This window comes from Pygocentrus nattereri, chromosome 17 (genome assembly GCF_015220715.1).
Source record: "Pygocentrus nattereri isolate fPygNat1 chromosome 17, fPygNat1.pri, whole genome shotgun sequence".
Taxonomy (NCBI): domain Eukaryota; kingdom Metazoa; phylum Chordata; class Actinopteri; order Characiformes; family Serrasalmidae; genus Pygocentrus; species Pygocentrus nattereri.
In genome coordinates this window covers 36,851,609-36,870,237 of record NC_051227.1, presented here as the reverse complement: position 1 = coordinate 36,870,237, position 18,629 = coordinate 36,851,609, and the positions used below count along the sequence as shown (strand labels likewise).

At 41.8% G+C, this 18,629-nt stretch overlaps 1 protein-coding gene across 2 annotated transcripts in view; it reads left to right on the top strand.

The window, feature by feature from the left end:
- The first annotated feature begins 1,911 nt into the window (after positions 1-1,911).
- The window catches only part of zbtb16b (zinc finger and BTB domain containing 16b), a 74,862-nt gene continuing 58,144 nt past the window's right edge, over positions 1,912-18,629 (top strand). Inside the window, exons 1-2 of one of the 2 annotated variants that reach the window (XM_017711086.2) lie at positions 1,912-2,124; positions 3,790-5,090. In XM_017711086.2, the coding sequence (XP_017566575.1) occupies positions 3,865-5,090 (1,226 nt within the window). In that variant the 5' untranslated portion in view covers positions 1,912-2,124; positions 3,790-3,864. Of the gene's footprint in view, positions 2,125-3,251; positions 3,648-3,789; positions 5,091-18,629 lie in introns of those variants that run through there. The other variant, XM_037546708.1, reaches the window with a different exon arrangement.

Sequence of the window (18,629 nt, the reverse complement as noted above, 5' to 3'; positions counted from 1 at the left end):
AAGTCATTTTGGTCCACTTCTTTTGGTTCATTAGAAATTTGAAATTTACACCCAATGTGAAGGGCAACAAGCTTTTTCAAATTCTGTAAAAAAAACTGAAAAATGACAAAAAAAAGTTGGGAAAATGTACTTATAGGAATTTTGTTACATTGGAAAATGCACAAAAAATCACTCAGATGTACTTTGATTTTTTCAACCAGACATCATATGTCCAAACAACAAAGGAACCCGTTCATTTCTAGTCCTGTCAGTTTTTCAGGTTGAGGATTAGTCTTGTTTCGTAAGAATGATTGGTCGAGTAAATGGGCTGTAAAAAGTTTGTGTTCAAGTCTCACTTTAAAGTTTAGACCTCCCTCACAACTTTCCAGCAAACCGGCCACCTGCGCCCTCATGCGTAATGCTGAAAGACAGACTGTTGTCCTGCACGGCTAATGCTGAAGCCTGACCTACTCTGTGTTGGGGTCCACCGCTGTGGGGAGCTTCAATGTTCCGTGCCTCTGTACAAGCTGAACGTTTGTTTGTACCTCATGCTCTATGATCATTTTTCTACAAATGTACAGACTAAGTTTAGATTTTCATGGTCTGTCCCTGAATTTGTGGACGGTTGGTAACTGAGATGGTGCCCTTGAAACCACAGTCTGACCATATCCCACTCAGAGTGACCACCATCCACTGACAACCAAGAATGAAGAAAAACAACCCGGTTGTGGATCAAAACTCAATACAAGACAAGACAATATGATACCGATATTAAAACCTTGATTATTAATTTGTTTGACTTGCGATGATCATCTAACAGGAGGCTATTGAGTTAAACTACTCAATCACCCTGCGTACCTGTTGACACTGATACGTCATCTCCACACTCAGGCTTGATCATGAACAGAACACCCCAGCTTTGCGTGTTGGCTGCTTTGGTGAGAGATGAGAAATTGAATGGAACGTTTAAAGGACTTCACTGATGCCAGATGTCTGTACCCTTCAGTCAGTGAGGTGTAAATTAAGTCATTTGGTTCCTTTTACAGAAATTTGCCAACTTCTTTTCAGTGGAGGTGATGGGAACCAGGGGTCAGCGTGTCCAGAGCTCAAATGTAGATCTGAGATGTTTTATTAACTATTCAAAGTGAACTTTTATGTGATGTCCATAGTAAAACAGGGGCAAATCTGATAAAATAAGCTTTCTAATGGGGACTATTTTGCCTCATAACACCCTGCATGTACCCCTCCACCATGAATAAGCTTTAAAAAAGTATATTTATGGTCAGAAATCCTCTCTCAAAACTAGTCTAGCGTCTCAGACACCAGGCAACCTATTCATAAACACTTCATGTAATAACTTTCTGTTAGGGGGCTTTTAGAGTCATGAGTCTTCAGATGTCTGGTTCCCGTCGCCAACGCCGAACAGTTCCGACTCGAAGTTTCTCTAGAGCAGAGCGTTTTACACCAAACCGACTCCGTTTGCATCCCAATCATTAAATTACGCAGGATATTTCGGAAAATGGTGGAGGTCTAGATGATGTCTAGACGTATTATCACGATACCGAGTTTTTGAGGAACGCTATCAAAAACTATGAATTCACTCACTTGCATTCCTAACTGGACACGCTGCTCTAAATCCAGATAAGCAGGACTAATTCTGCTTTTTATTTAATCGAACGTGCAGTTTTTGAGGCGATGTTTTAAGTATCGACGATATCGACGATACTCGTTCGTTTAATCGCGATAATGATGGACATTGCCGTATTGCCCGGCTTTCTTTGAAAGAAAAAGTAAATAGAATGAAAATCTGAGGCAGCCTTGACTCGGCAGGGTGTCCGGCACGTCCGTAAAACTTTAGTCGGTAATGTGAGAATAAAAAAAAAAGGAGAAAAAAAAACAAACAAAAAAACAAAAACCAAAACAGCCTCTCCCTCTCGCGCGCTTCCAACAGAACAGTGAGTCAACGCCGTGACGTCAGCGCCGCTCGTTTGCATATCGGAAAGTGGAGTGAGCGCGCGGGGCGGCTTTCTGCGAATCCTCGGTTCGTCGCGCGCCGCACAGATGCCTTAAAAACAACAACAACAACAACAACAAAAGCAAGAAGAAAGAAGCAGAGGCAGGAGGAGAGGAGGAGGCGCGAGGCGGGTAAGCGGCGCGGCGCTGCGTGTGTCCGTGTGCGGGAGCCGCGCGGTGCAGCAGGTAGAGCGGCTGAGGAGCGCGTTTAGGAGTCGGGCGAGGTGTTTCGGGCTCCCGCGCTGCGCTCGGCGAGGCTCCGCCGCTCGCGGCTGCTTTTCCAATCACGTTGCCACGTGCGAGTGAGTGACTCGAATGGAGGCAGATCGAGCGGCAAACTGTTGCAATGCGAGCGGCGCGAGCTCGGAGCAACTTGCCAGGCGGCCAGGTGCAGCAGGCGCCCGGCTCGTGCACGCTCGCTCGCTCGCTCGCGCGGGCAGGTGAGCTGTTTGATGTAGAGCGGGTGACCGCTGCCCCGCTGCCCCGCGTGCCTTTCGTCTCGTTTTCTTTTTTCCCAGCCCGTCCTGTGCGGGTTAAAGGGGAATTCCACCCCTGTTTCAGAATTCCCTTCAGATGTAAACAGTCAGTCAGAGTCTCGGTAGATGCTCAGATTTCATTACAGTGGTGGCGATAGGAACCAGAACCCAGGACCCAGAACCCAGAACCCAGGGATCACGACGTCTCCGACACAAATGTAGCCATTTATTTACTCTCATAACCGCCCGTGAACCCGCGCGTGCCTTCTGGGTTTTATATGTGATGTTTATGATGGTAAAATGGTCATAAATCTGAAGAAGGTTTTTTTTTTCTTTCTGGACTATTTAGGCTTAAAACGCTGTGCATGCACCCCTCCGCCGTGAAAGGGTTAAAAATAAATGGATTCAAATACAGTTAAGCCAAAACTTTATCATACGACAAACATCAGGCCGCACGTATCTGACCATGTAACGTGATAACTTTGTGTGAGGGAACTTTCCGTGGCGCTCGTTCAGACGTCTGGTTCCTCCACCACTGTGAACTGTGAGCGTTTCACACCAGACCTCTTTGAATCACTTTGTTTACATCGCAGACCTTTGATTATGTAGAATTTTGGAAAACTCGGTGGAGTTTCCCTTTAAACAGAGAGCGCGACCCACTCACTGTCCTGCTGTGATAATATTCAGAATTATATATATATATATGTGTGTGTGTGTGTGTGTGTGTGTGTGTGTGTGTGTACACATTTAAGGAGTCTGCTCAGCTTGAGAGCTTGTGTGTTTCCTTATAGCAGTTAGTCATATGAAATTGTGCCCTCTGTCATTGAAATGTAATATGCAGTCCTGTAACGGTGTTGGAAACGAAGAGAAGAGACGAGACAGCACAGCACCTGAAGGCGCTGATCCTTCAAGCCCGGTCAAAAAAACAACCTGTTCGTGCTTCAGTTACCTTGAATTACCTTTTCACCTTATACTAGTTTTTAAAAGCAAATGTAACACTTGTGTTCATCCCTTCCAAGCATGTACTGAATGCTGTTAGCTGAGTTTCATCTGGCAACCTTCCCCTGTAAACACTGCCGTTGCATAATTGCACGTAAACGCTCAACTGCTGGCTTCATGAGCGCACGGCTTGACGACAAGCACTCCCCTTAGCACTTCTCAGAATGTCATTCATTCCAGGTACGTTTTAAAAATAACACCCTCCGCGCTGCCTGTGACTGAGATTAATGAGGTGATTTGGTTCGCTGTAGCTGGTTGTAAATTTTCTTAACCTTACCTGATGTATGGGAGTGGTTAACGCTGTGCCACTGCTTTCCTTCAGACTGGACGACGGCTAATTGCGGAAAAAGAAGCCAGGGGACGACTGTCGTGAGATGGTTTGCCTAATGTTAGCCTAATGGATTTGACTAAAATGGGTGTGATCCATCTCCAAAACCCCGGCCACCCCACCAGCCTCCTGCAGAAGGCCAACCAGATGCGTCTCTCGGGGACGCTGTGCGATGTGGTCATCATGGTGGACAGTCAGGAGTTCCATGCCCACAGGACCGTGCTGGCCTGTGTCAGCAAGATGTTCGAGATCCTGTTCCATCGCAACAGCCAGAACTACACTCTGGACTTCCTCTCACCAAAGACCTTCCAGCAGATCCTGGAGTACGCCTACACCGCCACGCTCCAGGCTAAGCTCGAAGACCTGGACGACCTGCTGTATGCCGCAGAGATCCTTGAGATAGAGTACTTAGAGGAACAGTGTTTGAAGATCCTGGAGACCATCCAGTCCTCTGAGGAGAATGATTCGGACATACACATGAACGAGAACGGTGGCGAAGATGATGACGAGCGCCGGATGAAATATCTGAAGAGCGCCTTCATCTCCAAGAAGCATTCCATACAAGAAGGTGGCTACGGCTCCGCTGCCCGCCATAGGCTGGCCCTTGTCAACATGGTGGACAAGAAGCCACCAGTGTCGGCAACCTTAGGGCTTCCTGCCATCAGCCACACGAAGGCCGCTGTGGAGAGTCTGATGAGCATTGGCCAGTCTCTTCTGGAAGGCACCATGCAGCAGGATCTCACTCCAAGTCAAGGATCTTCTTCTCCACTGCTGGATAAGATCAAGACTGAGATGATGCAAGTGGACGATGAGTACAGCCACGAAGTCAGCTCCTCCAGGAATGGAGAAGGAACGTATGAGATGAAGCAGCACAGAGGCTCCCCAGGAACCCCCACGAGAGGCAGCGTCATCACTAGTGCTCGTGAGCTTCACTCTGCTGATGGTGCTCCTGAATCATACAGAGATACCAGCCAAGTGGGGCAAGCCAGTGTGGCTGCCCTGGCTGAGACGCATCTCGCCTCGCTTTACTCCATGCCGGCTAACCACAAGGGCGAGGGCCTGCTGCCCATGCCCGTCTCTGTGGCTTCGTCGCTGCACATGCCGCCCACCCTTGCCATGTCTGTGGACTTCAGCGCCTACGGGGGGCTCTTCCACCAGAGCTTCATTCAGAGGGAGTTCTTCAGTAAGCTTGGCGATTTCGCAGCGGCGGCAAAACACGAGGCCCAAAGCCCCAAGAAGCGGTGCGACGTGTGTGACGCGGAGCTGCCAGACAACCAGACTGCTGAGCAACACAGGTGGGCCAATCTGTACTTATTTTATTTAATAGATGCAAAGATATAAGAAATAAACCATCTGTTGGCAAATCCAAACATATACTTTTCAGAATGGACTCCAGATCCAATATGATTGCCTCAAGCTGTGCCAGTGTAATGGTAGTTCCGCTCATTTTTTCCCCCCAAACTCCCTGCATAATTCAGTCATTGAGATGTAAACATAGTCATTTAGAGCGGTGTTATATGAAAAGGTTCATTGTGGAGAAACTTACCGACCCCCATTTCTGTACAGTGGTGGTGATAGGAGCCAAGTGTCCTGATTTCGACAACACAAATACAGCCATTCTATTTACTATCCAAAAATAGCATTGAAGGTCTTTGATGTGTCTTTTGAATTTTTATATGCCATGTTGATGATGGGAAAATAGTGCAGAATCTGAAAAAGCACATTTTATTTCAAATTTATTTGGCCTTACACCCTGCATGTACCTCTCCACCGTTTTTGGATTCTTATTGCAGAACTATCGTAAAACAGTGTCTCAGGCATCAGTCAGTGTATTCGTAACCAGTTCATGTAATACCTCACTGTTAGGAAGCTTTTAGAGGCATTAGACGTTTTGGACGTCTGGTTTCTTTTACCACCCATGTGAATTTCCACAGTTCTGACTCTGTGAGTTTCTCTAGAATGGAGCATTTCACTTCCAGCCACTTTGACCACCGTTTAATTATGCAGAATTTCTGTGCAGGAATTCTCCCTTAACCCTTTAAACCGCAGGCCTATTCAGAGGGAGTTCTTCAGTTATTAATTAGGCCTGTACAACATGGACAACATACTTGCATCACGATTAAACACAGACATCTTTTTGTTTGAAGATATTAATAAAAAGTAAGGAAAAAACAGATTCTGAAATCACTAATGAGGCATAGCTCGGCTCTAGTATTTTGGGGCTCATTTTCTCCCATTGTCTGTAACCGTGCTGTTATCTCATTTAGACCTTGACATGTTATTTAGCCAATGTTTTACTTGTCTTCCTGTGTAAAACACTAAGGAAAGTGCCATTGAAATTAAGAAATGTTCTAATTTTCCTTGCATGTTAGAGACCAGCGTGCATAATCAGGGCTGAAAGTCTTCATGTTTGTTGGATCATGGGATTCACCCATGCAGTCAGAGCTCATGAATCTGGAACATGCACACAAACAATGTACTTTCTTTGAGGCTTCGCTTGTATATTGCATCCTTATTCAGTACTGGTTCTTATGACATGGGCTTTTGCATTTTAAGGGGTCCCCTTAGTGATGTGGTGACCATAGCCCTCATTAGCACCCTAAGTTGAGGTGAACCTTCCTAAACAGGAAACACAGGCTGTTTAGTCCAGCTGACCCTGACCTCCACTCAGCCCCTCTGAGAGCTAGTAGCCAAATTCTGTCAGTTGGTGATCCATCACAGAGAAACAGGCTCTGCTGGATGCATTAGAACCCATTTTCCCTGCATTAACGCAACCTTTTGAATGACGTTGACTCCTCACAGGACCTATTGCTGGGCTATTTCTTACACCTTCACTGTAGACATCTCCAAAGCAATTTCCACTTGCCATTCACAAGGCTGTTTTTTTTAGGGCATGTGGTATTCTGGATTTATTCCATTCTATATATTTAGGTTTAATCTCACAATGACGCTGCTTTGAATGTGAGTTATGATGTGTGAAAAATAGACTTGACAGCTCCTGAGTGGCTCATCGGATGGAGCCGTGCTTTCAGTGCAGTCTGGCTGCTGCCATGTGCTGTCTGTGGCACCGTCTCGTCGAGACGGAAAAATGGAAGGATCGATCTCTGTCTTCATGTTAAAAAAAGAAAAAAAAGTGCCTTAGACTCCTTCAGATCATACAGTCGCAGTCTGTTTATAAACTTATATTTTATATTAAGTGTAAGTTTTTTCCACATCAGGAAAGAAAATCGCAAAATGCAAATTTCACAGAAAATACACGGAAGCCTCGATAATAAAACGAGATATCACACGATGTCATTTTTTTCAGTGTTTAGTGTGCCCACTGTTTGCCTTGCGGCCAACTTGCCTTCTTTTCACAAGACTTGCTTTCAGTTTTTTAAACAAATCTGTAGGGATATTTTTCACACGTCCAAAGTTCAGTCTTAGGAGTTGGTTGCATTTCTAATTCTTACATTCCGAGTAATCCCAAACACATTCAGTGATGTGATCTGGACTCTGGGGTGGTCAGTCCACTGTTCTGAGAACACCAGCAGCACCTTTATTTGATCCTATATTTGATAATTTCACACTCATAGTGCTGTCCTCTCACAGTGGAAGGATGGACAGAAACACCTGTAGATTTTGTTGAAAGCTTTAAGTGCTGTTTATCTCATGGTGACAGTTCTGATGGTCTACCAAGTCTTGCACGGTTGTAAGGAGTTCCTGTTTTCTTGGTATTTTTGACCATTTTTAAAACTCTCCTTTTTCCCCCTTATTTTCCCTTGACTTTTCTTTCCCAAGGGATTATCTTATGTCTGATCTTCTCAGAAATATCTCCTGAAAAATGAAGGGTACTTAGCCTTGCTCTCTCTGGGTGGGTCAGATGGCCCTTGCTCTTTCCCATCGTTCAGCTCAATGCTAGAAAGCTTGAGCCTCTGGTAGCTGATGTGTGGCAGTGGTTTGAAAATATATGGTGGTGCTTCACAAGTCTCAGAGGAAGCCTTCAGCCGCCACGGCTTGGTGGCGTGGTGTGATAGGTGGAGGCCGAGCTAGGGAGCAGAATTGGGCACAGCTAAATGGATTAAAATGGGATGAAAATTAAATAACAAACATTTAAAAATGCTTAAGCTACTTTTGGTGGAAATATTCTACAACAGAAGACCGAGTTAATACATTTATAACTGCTTACTCTTCAACTGGAAGTAAAAAAAAATCCTAACTAGTATATGATGTATGACTTTGATGCTTATTTAAATCATTGACTTGTATAATTGGCTTTATTTGCTCTTTATGTACTCATTACACCGCCGGCTGATAACATAAAGACCATGCTACCACTTGCAACATGTGTGTAGTTTTGTAATGGGGAGTCATGTAGCGTAACTGCAGGCTGTCAAACAGATAGCAGTTTGCGTATCTGTATTTATCAGTGAGCCTGATAACCCTGTGGGCCTCTGTGGTAGAGATGGCCTGATAGTGACTTTACTTTACTCAGATAAAGGCCCGGCATGTGCCGAGGGTTGCAGCACACCTGATCCTCGCTTTCATTCATTCCCACAAACCAACTGAACCTGCTGACATCAGTCTGGCTATCTTGACTTTGACCCACAACACACCAATATCCCGTTAAGACCCCTTTTTTAAATATAGGTCTAAAATGTGTTCGCTAAGGTATCATTTTAAAAGCATACTTTGAATAATGTGTTAAACTTATTAATCTGTAATTTACCAACTATACATGATTTAGTAACTTCTCCAAAGCCAATAAGTACTTTGAGGAGCGAGGAATTTTGATGGGGACCCACATACAGTTCCTTAGGACTTAAAGAGTTCAACTTCAGGGTTATTATCTAATTATTAATCTCAAAGCATATTAATAAGTGTGCTGTTATTTGGTAACTACTGTGGGCCTTTAGAGCATAATAACTTATATCTTAATAACTTAATATCATAGTAGGCCAAGTAAAGCAGTGGCAAGAACATTTTCAAAATGTATTAGTTTTCTCCTTTTTTAAGATGTGAAAAGTGTTCACCTGTCAGATATCAAACAGCTTTCACTTTAATATGGCATTCAAATTTTATTGCACAATTTTTTATTTATTTGCTGAGTGTATTCTATTGGCAAAATAATAAAACAGTGTGCCATAAGAGAGCCCAAACTAACCGCTGCTAACCGCTCAAGCACTATATGCGTCTATCTTGATTAGGAATATGATGCCTGTCAGGAAGTACAGCCCCCCCATATCAACACCCCCCCACCCACCCCCCCAGCCTCACCCAACCCGGGAACTGACACAAATGGCAGTTCACATAGTAAACCGGCTCTCAACGTGTTAACTCATTAACTCAACAGCTTCTGACTTATGAACAGTGATGGATGTTTAACCTCAACTGACATCTCATGCATAGGCGGTTGTGAAAGCCTCAGGGGCCCGCAGGGTCACTGCGGTCATGCTAAGGAGCAGCAATACTAACAACAGTTCACCTTTTGCCCCATTTCCCAGGGGATCTCAAACTCCTAAATTTTAACTTGTAAAATGGCAGTGAACTCTTCACATTTTCACAGGAAATGGCTTGATCGTTTCACAATGGTGCCAGCACAGCACAGTGACCAGTACCTTAGTAAGATCACCCTTTAAACATCTTTATATGTCCACTTACTAACTATTCAGTAATCATGAGCAACAGTGCTCAATGATTGGGTTATTAGTAAAGGAGAACTTCAGCAACTGCCCAATGGATCTAGCTGTGTTTCCAGTCAACAAGTTCTCTATTCTTTTTGTAAGAACAGGAGCACATGTGAGAATTAATCAACCAAATCCTGCAGATGCACTAGGCTGAAAAACACTGGAGTACTCCAGAGTGAATTCATAGAGAACTGATGAATGTTAAAGGGCTAAAACAAAACAAAGCTTGTGTAGCTGTAAGATTGCATTGTGTGGTTTCATTACTGCCATGCATGTCATTTGTGATCTGTGATGGATCTATAATGTTTTACTCTGCACTCAGTGGGTTTAAAGTGGTGCTGATGTGTGCTCACAATGCACGGCGGGTGGCTGGGTGGATGAGTGGAGTGCGCGTGTGGGGGGTTCTGGGAGCACAGCTGAAGAGCTCAGGAATCCTTACAAGTGGGAAATCCTGGAGCCCTCCACTGGTTTTGCTTACAGAGAAGCTAATTACATTGATTGTCATGGAACGAAAGGAGGAGAGCGAGACAGTATTTACTGTATTCATTCATGGTAGGAAAAAAAGTGCCTTTAAAGCTGCAGGAGAAAAAATAAACACACTACAAGTGGTGTGTGTGCACTGCTGTGAGTCACCTATAAAGCCTGTAATAATCAAAGACCAATAATCAAAGGTCTCAGATCGGATTTAGTGGGAGTGTTTCTCATCATGTCATATATCTTTATGTATTAACATCTCGTGCACTGGCTCAAAAAGAAGGTCCAGCTCCATGTTTGGGTCTTTAATGCAGAATCATTATTACACTGATGAAGATATGATGACCACTGTAGATCATTCACTTACATCTGAGGTAATTTGACTGAGTTCTCTTTGAGAAGTCTTTTGACGCTCTTGCGATCATCAGATTCATCCTCTCAGGGAAGGGGTCAGAAGCACAACCCATTATACAAAATGTTCTTCTGCATGTTGCATGCAGTTATACCTTTCCACCAGAGAGGTCTCCAAATCCACAAATCTTACATAGTGGAACTTTAAACTTTAAAAAGTTCACATTTACCTAATTTACAGAAACTGCTCCACAGAAACCAAAAGTCACTTTAAAGAACGGCTTATGCAAGCAAGCAAAATGTACTTATATAGCGCTTTTTACAACGGGTGTTGTCACAAAGCAGCTTTACAGAACAATCAGTATTACAGAGAGAAGAGAAAAGAAAAGAAAATCCGGGTCCAAGCCCCCGTGAGCGTCGCCAGCGGCGACGGTGGCAAGGAAAAACTCCCTAAAAGAGGAAGAAACCTTGAGAGGAACCAAGACTCAGAAGGGGAACCCATCCTCCTCTGGTCGACATCGGATAGCAAACATTATTAGTATGAAGTTTTATAGTAAAGTGGGAAAAGAGAAGATCTGAGGGTGAGGACTGCACAGCGCTGTACAGCAAGAAGCTCAGTGGTGGTCAAGCCGGTCCAGAAGGCTGGTGAGCAGCGGCACCTGATCAAGGCAGAAGAGGCAACAGCATCAGACGCACAGGATGGGCAGCTGTTCAGCTCGGCAGAGAAAGGAAAGAAAGAAAATGCCACTTTTAGGTGGGTAGAGTGTAGATTTCTTTTAGAAACTGAAGTTACATTCAGAGTGGTTTGACATGAAATGCTCAATTCTAGAGGAATTTACAGTCAGAATTTCTCACAGTGGTGGTGATGGGAACCAGATCTCTGAAGAGTTTAATGCATCTAAAGTCTTCCTCACAGAAAATTCCATGAAGCGCTCGTGAATAAGTTGTCTGATGCCTGTGACAATAAGTTTATGAGAAGTCTTTGCCTTAAAATATACCTTTTAAAATCCATTCATGGTGAAGAGCTACAGCAGGGCGTTTGTAAGGCAAAATAGTCCCCAAAGATTTTTATCACTCTTTTGCCATTGTCAAAGACTCATGTGTAGGTTAGTGGTCATTTTGGACAGTAAATAAACTACAGCAACTACATTTGTATTGTAGACGTTGGGTAAAGATATTTGAGACCAGTGTAAAGATTGAGTCATTCTCCACAGTGAACCATTTGGCATCAAACCATGACTCAACGACTTTGTTGGATTTCAATAATTCAGTAATGCAGACATTTTTAAAAACTGGTGAAATTCCCCTTTAATTAGTCCTCTGTTCCAGTTACTGCTGGTCGTCCTGAAAGCTGGGAAACATACCGGTGTCCTCAGAGCCCTGAGGGGCTTTAGGGGTCCTCTATTGTCTTCTCAACTGCTGCTTTCTTTTCATTCTATTGTTTACTAAACTTCTCGCTCTGTGGCTTAGAACAGCAAACTCTAAATCAAGACTATAGCTGCTAAATTAAATACGATAGATAGGCCACTGAATCTTTTTGGGGGGGTGTGGGATGCGATTCAAATAAATATGCTGCTTGAGAACTTGTGTACAGTGCCGACTGAAATGCGTGGCTATTTTCCTTCCTTCCAAATGAAGACTTGATGTGGTTAAAGGACTGAACAACACGTCATATATTAATTGTTATCATGATTTTAGTCTTTGGAATGCTGTTATTACAGGAGGCTGTAATATACACACGAGCACCCCAATCAGTCACAGTGCTTTTACTGTGAGCATTCCCAGATGTGTGTTTTAGGGTGTCTTAATGAATCAAGTTGTTCATGAAATCCAACAAAAGAGAATGATTTTATTAAAAATAACTTTAGTCTTTAACCATGTCACATTATCAATTGACCAATGTGCTTTTAATGTTCTGCAATGATACTCATAGCCGCAGTGTGTAGCAGTAGACGCTGCTGTGCAAATGTCCCTTCATTTGTTGAATTTCCAGTCAAAATGGTCATTAAATACAAGTTATTCATTTTCATGGAAACATTGATGAAGAGCATATCTATAAAATAATCCCCCTGCCCTAGGAAGAGGACAGTCAAAGCAAAATGAGTGAAAAAAACAGGTGAAAGTTGTTAAAGGATATGAGAAAGAGAAAATGGGACTTCTAAGAACCGTAAGACTTTTATTTCAGATCCATAAAATCCACAGGTGTTTCTGTCCACTGTGAGAAAATCACTCAGCACTGAGTCTGAAAGTATGTGTAGCTATAAAGAAGCCCTCACTGAGAAAAGAAGTACATTTGAAAACCAAACAAAGAAGCTCCCATTGTTCTCAGAACAATGTGCTGACCACTCCAGAGCCCAGACCTCATCGTCATTGTGTCAGTGTGTGAGATTTCTTGGATTGTGAGAGGCAGAAAATATAACCAACATCTAAGACTGAACTTCAGAAGTGGAAAAATATCCCGGTACATTTCTTTGAAGAGCAAGAGTCAAATCTCCTGAAAAGGATAGATGCTCTAATAAAAGCAAAGAGTGGACACATTAAACACTGGCAAACGTTATATTTAGTTGGTGAGGCTTCTGTGTAATTTTCTCTTAAATATGTTTTCTGCTTTGTTAAGGCTGAAGAATGAATAAGCTCTACTTAAAGGCCAGTTGCTTTTGGAAATTGATTAATTGATGAAGGAAGGGTGGCCGCTGACTTGTGTGGAGGACTGGAATTGCAATACTCTAGTGCGCTGCATTCACTTCTATATGGTAACGTGGTGAAGTCTGACTCCAAGACTGGGCAGAAAAAATGTATGTCAACCAGTGAAATCAGCAAAAAGTCATTAATGAATAACCAGTTTGGTAAAGCAATGTGCTGGGAACTGCAGAGGGGCGGGATTTGCATTGTCATGCTTCGTTAGTAGCTGCCTGTGCAGAGAATATAGGCATTGAATGATCTTTAAACCTCTGTCATCTGTAAGAAGCTCAGGAATCCTGTTGGTCAAGACTTTAAGTCCTCCTGTATCCATTTTCCCCCTGAGCATACTATCAGTCACCCACAGGATGCTTTCAGGCCTTATCTGAGCTTTACAGGTCAACTCCTTTAGGGTTAGGTCAAACCGCTGACCTCTGGCCCTCCTCCGGTGGTTTTTCTCCTCATTCTTGAATTTTTTTCTTGTATTCAGACCCTCCTTTGTGAGTTTGAGTGTGTGTGCACGTGTGTGAGTGTGTGTGTGTATGTCTTTGTGGCCGATTGGGACTTGTTTGATAGTGATTATGGCCACAGGTTTTAAATTGCTGTAACAATGTAACGTAATGTAACGTTTACTCTGCAGTTTATATAGTAATTTAAAACAATAATAGAAGTAATATCATCCGTCCCTGTTAGATATGCATACAGTCAAAAGCAAAAGTTTGGCATGTTTTGTTGATTTGTGAAAATAAGTTAACAGAGAGCACACTTGGCATTTAATGCAGAATAAACGTTTATGTGTTGAGTTTAAAATAGTGTGAAGAAAACAAAAACAAAATGTGGTCTTTATGTGTTTTTTTTTGTTTTGTTTTTTTTTTACAAGATAGCAAATAGATCACAAAGACAATTCTCTTTAATTAGGGACTAATGAAAAATGAATGCTTGAATTGTTGAATTTTATTGAATTGTTAACAAAATAACAGTTTTAAATAACTTTTAAAGTTAAAAATGCCTGTTGTCCTTTGTTGTCCATTGTGTGTAAATTTCATGGACCAAAAGAAAAAACACAAAATGGAAAAATACCGGTTCCATTGACTTACATTAAGAGTAAAGTAGGCTTTTCCTTCTGTAAAGTTACCATTAATACATGTATGTATAAAATCAGTGATGATTCCTAAATGATCCTCTTTTTTAGACCTTTTAAATTTCAAACCAAGTTATGAATTGCAGACTAATCAGAAAGTGTTCATGTTACCATACATATGGAATATAGCATAGACAACCTATTAGCAGTCTAGATTTTAGATTATGCAAGTTTATTGCCTCATGGACGCTGATGAGACCATGTGGGTATTGAAATTTTTCATCGCTTGGTAGTATTGAGGCAATTTGGTCGGTACTATAAAAGCCCTATTATTGTCACTGCTACATAAAAGCTTTGTACGATTTTGTTGTTTCTTCGGTTTAGTGGTGAAGACCATTTGAAAATGCCACCTGCCCTGAACAGCTCTTAGACATTACAAGGAGTGAAATCTTGTTACATGAGCAAACGTAAAGGTTACAGAGGTTTTTCCTTCTCCTGTAAAGTGACTGTTTTGAAGATCTGAGTTTTCTTATGAAACAACGTTATGTAGATTTGGTTTCACTGTGTTTCTTCATTCATTTAAATTATGTTAATTACCGATAGATGCACCTGAATTTGGAAAAGTTAAGCAAGAAATCAAGAAGGTTCTGTCTAGAGAACCACCAAGTTATCACCTCTGATTGTAGTTAGAGTAAGTGGCTGAAGGCCAACTCTCTGAGCTAACGTCTTCCTTTTAGTGTCAAGATCTTATAGCCTTGTCTCTTGTGTGCCAGAACTTTCACCGATTCTCATCTTGCTACAGGTGCAACTTAAAGCTTCCATGCTGTCTATTAATTTTTCTGTTTAATGGGAACTTCAGTAGAAGAAAGTACATTGAATAGAAGTATATATTCAAGAGTTTACTTTGATGTTTATATACAGCCATTGATGTGTAGTTTGTGCATGAATACAACATGTTACATGGTCTCCATAGAGGATATACAATCTTCTGACATATGGATATGATCATTTGAATTATCTGGTGATAAATAACTTCTTATGGATTTTGGTCTTTAGCAGGTTAGGCCTTTTCCAAACATTTTCCAGTGAACTCTCAAGATAGACCTTTGAAGGGAAAACCTTGGCTTTATTATATACATACATCACTAAATCATCCTTCTTTATTGGAGATAACTTTGAAAACTGCAGTGCACCTTTTGTTGTCTGTGGAACGGAACTGAATGTGGCAGTTTTTATATTGGAGGCTCAAGGGTCAGAGAACACAAGAATATAATAAATACTATAAATACCCACAACATCAGATGTGTTGAGGTGGGTCACTGCAGCCTGAAAGTCCCTCAAAGCCACAGTTATTGAGGTTATTCCCAAATCAAGTCAGAGGTGATGGCTGTTTGAAATGTTTTCTTTAGATGAAGACATTCTCTAAACACCTTTAGCCTGCCTGAATGATTCTGTTAGCTTTTTTGATGCTTTTCTGGAAATTCTGACTCTGATTCTTTAGCCTGTTGTAATAATGCACATGTGTGTATTTCCTCTGCTTGAGGTTGTCAGTTTTGTATAGAAAACATTGTAAAAAGATTCTGGGTCACATGTCATTCTAGCAGATCACATACTACACCTGTAGGTGGGGTATATGTACATGTATGGATTTGTTTTTCATGATGCATAGGCTATACTGGGCCACAGTGCCCTGATGTTGCTTTTGAAAATCTTGTAGGCTGATATAAATTTAAAAACTAAGATAAAAATTATGAAAAGTTAAAAATGATGGCTCTTTTAGATGTTTTGAGTTTTTGGGAACCTGACAAATTCTGAATCCAGCCTCTTTTCCAAAGACCACCTGTCACTGATGTTTATGAACCACAACACTTCACTTTTGTACAAATCTTAAAAACTGAAAAGTTTAAACAGCTCATAAGATACTGTTATTTGTAAAATCATTCAACGTTCTAAATGTCATGTTTTATATAATGTATATAGTTTTTCTTTTCACATGAACCTTAGCAAGTCTTATTACAGCTGATGGAGATCCAGATAAACCAACTGTTATACCCAGTATGCTTTACCATACTTCGAATACAGAAAGGCAGCTAAAAATAATTGGTTTCCTGGAAGCAGAGGTGGATGAGATGGCAAAAATTCCACTATATTTTCACGAAACATGATGTATATCATTATATTTTGACACACAGGCACAGTGCACATTTAAAAACTGCCATCAAAAACCTTTGGCACAATCACTGTTATTCAGCATTTCACATAGGCCTCCTGTGCTGCACTAAATCCAGCTAAACAGGACTAATTCTTCTCTCTTTTGAATGAAACATGCAGTCGGTAGGTGTTCATGACGTACTGATAATGTCCACGCTATGCTCAGAAAAGCATATTGTGTATCGTGATATTAAGATTTATTATAATAATGATGAAATATTTTCCACTTCTTTCTGAAAGTCTAGAATATTGTAACAGCCACATAAGCTGCTAAATCCTAAACCGGGGTTTCCTTTTGTTTTTTGCCCTTTAGCTTTTGATTGAATTCAGAGACTACACAAGATAAGTCACTGTACTGTAACAAGCTTGCTGTAGAATCGGTGCACAGGGCTAAGTGGGTGAAAAACAGAGGCAGGGAGGAGAGTTTAGAGGCTAAGCAAGAGATGACAATATCACTATTTCTGTTCAAAAGCTTGATACTGATATAAATCCAGAAACTAAACAGACCCTTTTGACCTTGTTAGTTCATGTGCCTGGTCATAGTAGGCATTTCTGCAGGCCATTCTGTGGAATGGAAATCAGCATGAATGTTTTGAATTTATGTAATAATATATTTTACCATGTAAGTCTGTTATGAGACTAACTAGGACTCTGTTGACTCTATGTAAAATGTGCTGTGAATCTGTGACTCTGTGTTGAGCTGCTAGCGAGCAATGATGGGCAAAGGGGGAAAGATAAGAACCCCCTGCTGTGAAAACAGTCCCCAAAGACAGCCACGCTGAGATAAAACAACCAGCACAATCGCAGCTTTCCGGATATCACAAATCAGGACTGACGCAATAAAAAACAGAAATCAAGCTCAATGTAAATGTTACTTACCTGCTCGCTCACGAAAAGGCAAAAAGTCAGTTCACTTCTGGATTTGTCAATCATACATTTCCATCAAAACACATTCCATCAGCTGAAGGACCTCCTAAACAGGTGGAAATTACATTTAATGGCTGCTGTGAGGTTAAGCATGATTTATCGGTTAACCGCTGTTATCTTAAATTGAAACGTAACAACCTTTGCCTGCCTCGAAAACACCTTCTTACTGTTGGTTTCATCACCATGCACCAGCGAACAGAGAAACAGAACCTCTCCTCCAGCCACTCTCACCTATCACTGAAAGAAAATGCACAGCTAGCTCCGAGATATCGATAATATCACTCGGACACAGTGATGTTGCATTGTGATTTCCCATTCAGCCATCTAAGGCTTTAGCATTAGCTATTTTTAATCAAAACGGTACATTTGAGATGATTATCTAAGAGTAGACTGTCATACTCAAACTATTCCAATGCTCTACTACCCCCCGGGAAGAGACACACAGCTAACAACATCCCATCACAAGTGTGGATAGATTTGCTACAGGATTTTATTAGATTCATACTCTTTTCTCTCTGATATCAGGCTCAGAATTTTCTTTTGATTTTGACCCAATATCGATACCCGGTATCGGTGCTGTCTCTGTGGTAGGCAAAAGGAAACGTAAAAACATGGTCAGGCTTTCTGTAGCAAAGGTGGTAACAGAATCATGGTAAAATGGTAAAGGCTGGTAAAAGAATCAGACACAGTCCAGTGTTCTAGCCCAACCTGACATTTGAAGTCTTGGGAAGGGCATTCAGAGAAATTGCGAAAGAGAAGCTACAATAGACCCTGAAGATTGCTCAGACGCCTCAATGGGTTTTTCTCACTACTGAGTGCTCAGTAGTGTCATTATGAAACTGGTCTCACTCTCACAATGCCTTCAGGTCACTGAGCATCTAGCGCAGAGATAAACTACAGGAGAATGTCTAGTGCTGCCCAACAGGCCTCTGTTGGAGAAGAAAACATTATCTAAGAATCTGCTCCTGGAACTGTAGGAGCAAAGTGGCTATTGATGAGCTCAGATAAGAGCACCATCCAGGCTAATTTCAAATTCTAAATTCATTTAAGTCCCAATAAGACTACTGTATGCTTGGTGTTCAGTTTGTATTGTGTTACTTTCTGAATCAGTGATCTTACAATTGATGTGACAGTAACTGCACACAAACTAGCTTACAGCTTTGCTTGTTTCATGTTAAAAGGGCTTCAAGACACGTGGCGTTCACCAAATTGTGCGATCTACTAACAATGCCACAGCCATCCATGACTCTCTCTGGGCGGTGAGGATGGCCCCCCTGCATCATTGAACACAATACTAGTTAATGCGGGCATCTGTTAGCTGATATAACAGAGTTAGCGGTTAGTGCTCATTTCCACATTTGAGTTTTCCACTGACACACTGCTCATACACCTGGCTCATGGTTACACTGACACTTTGACAGTGATGCTCAGAAAAGTTAATAGAA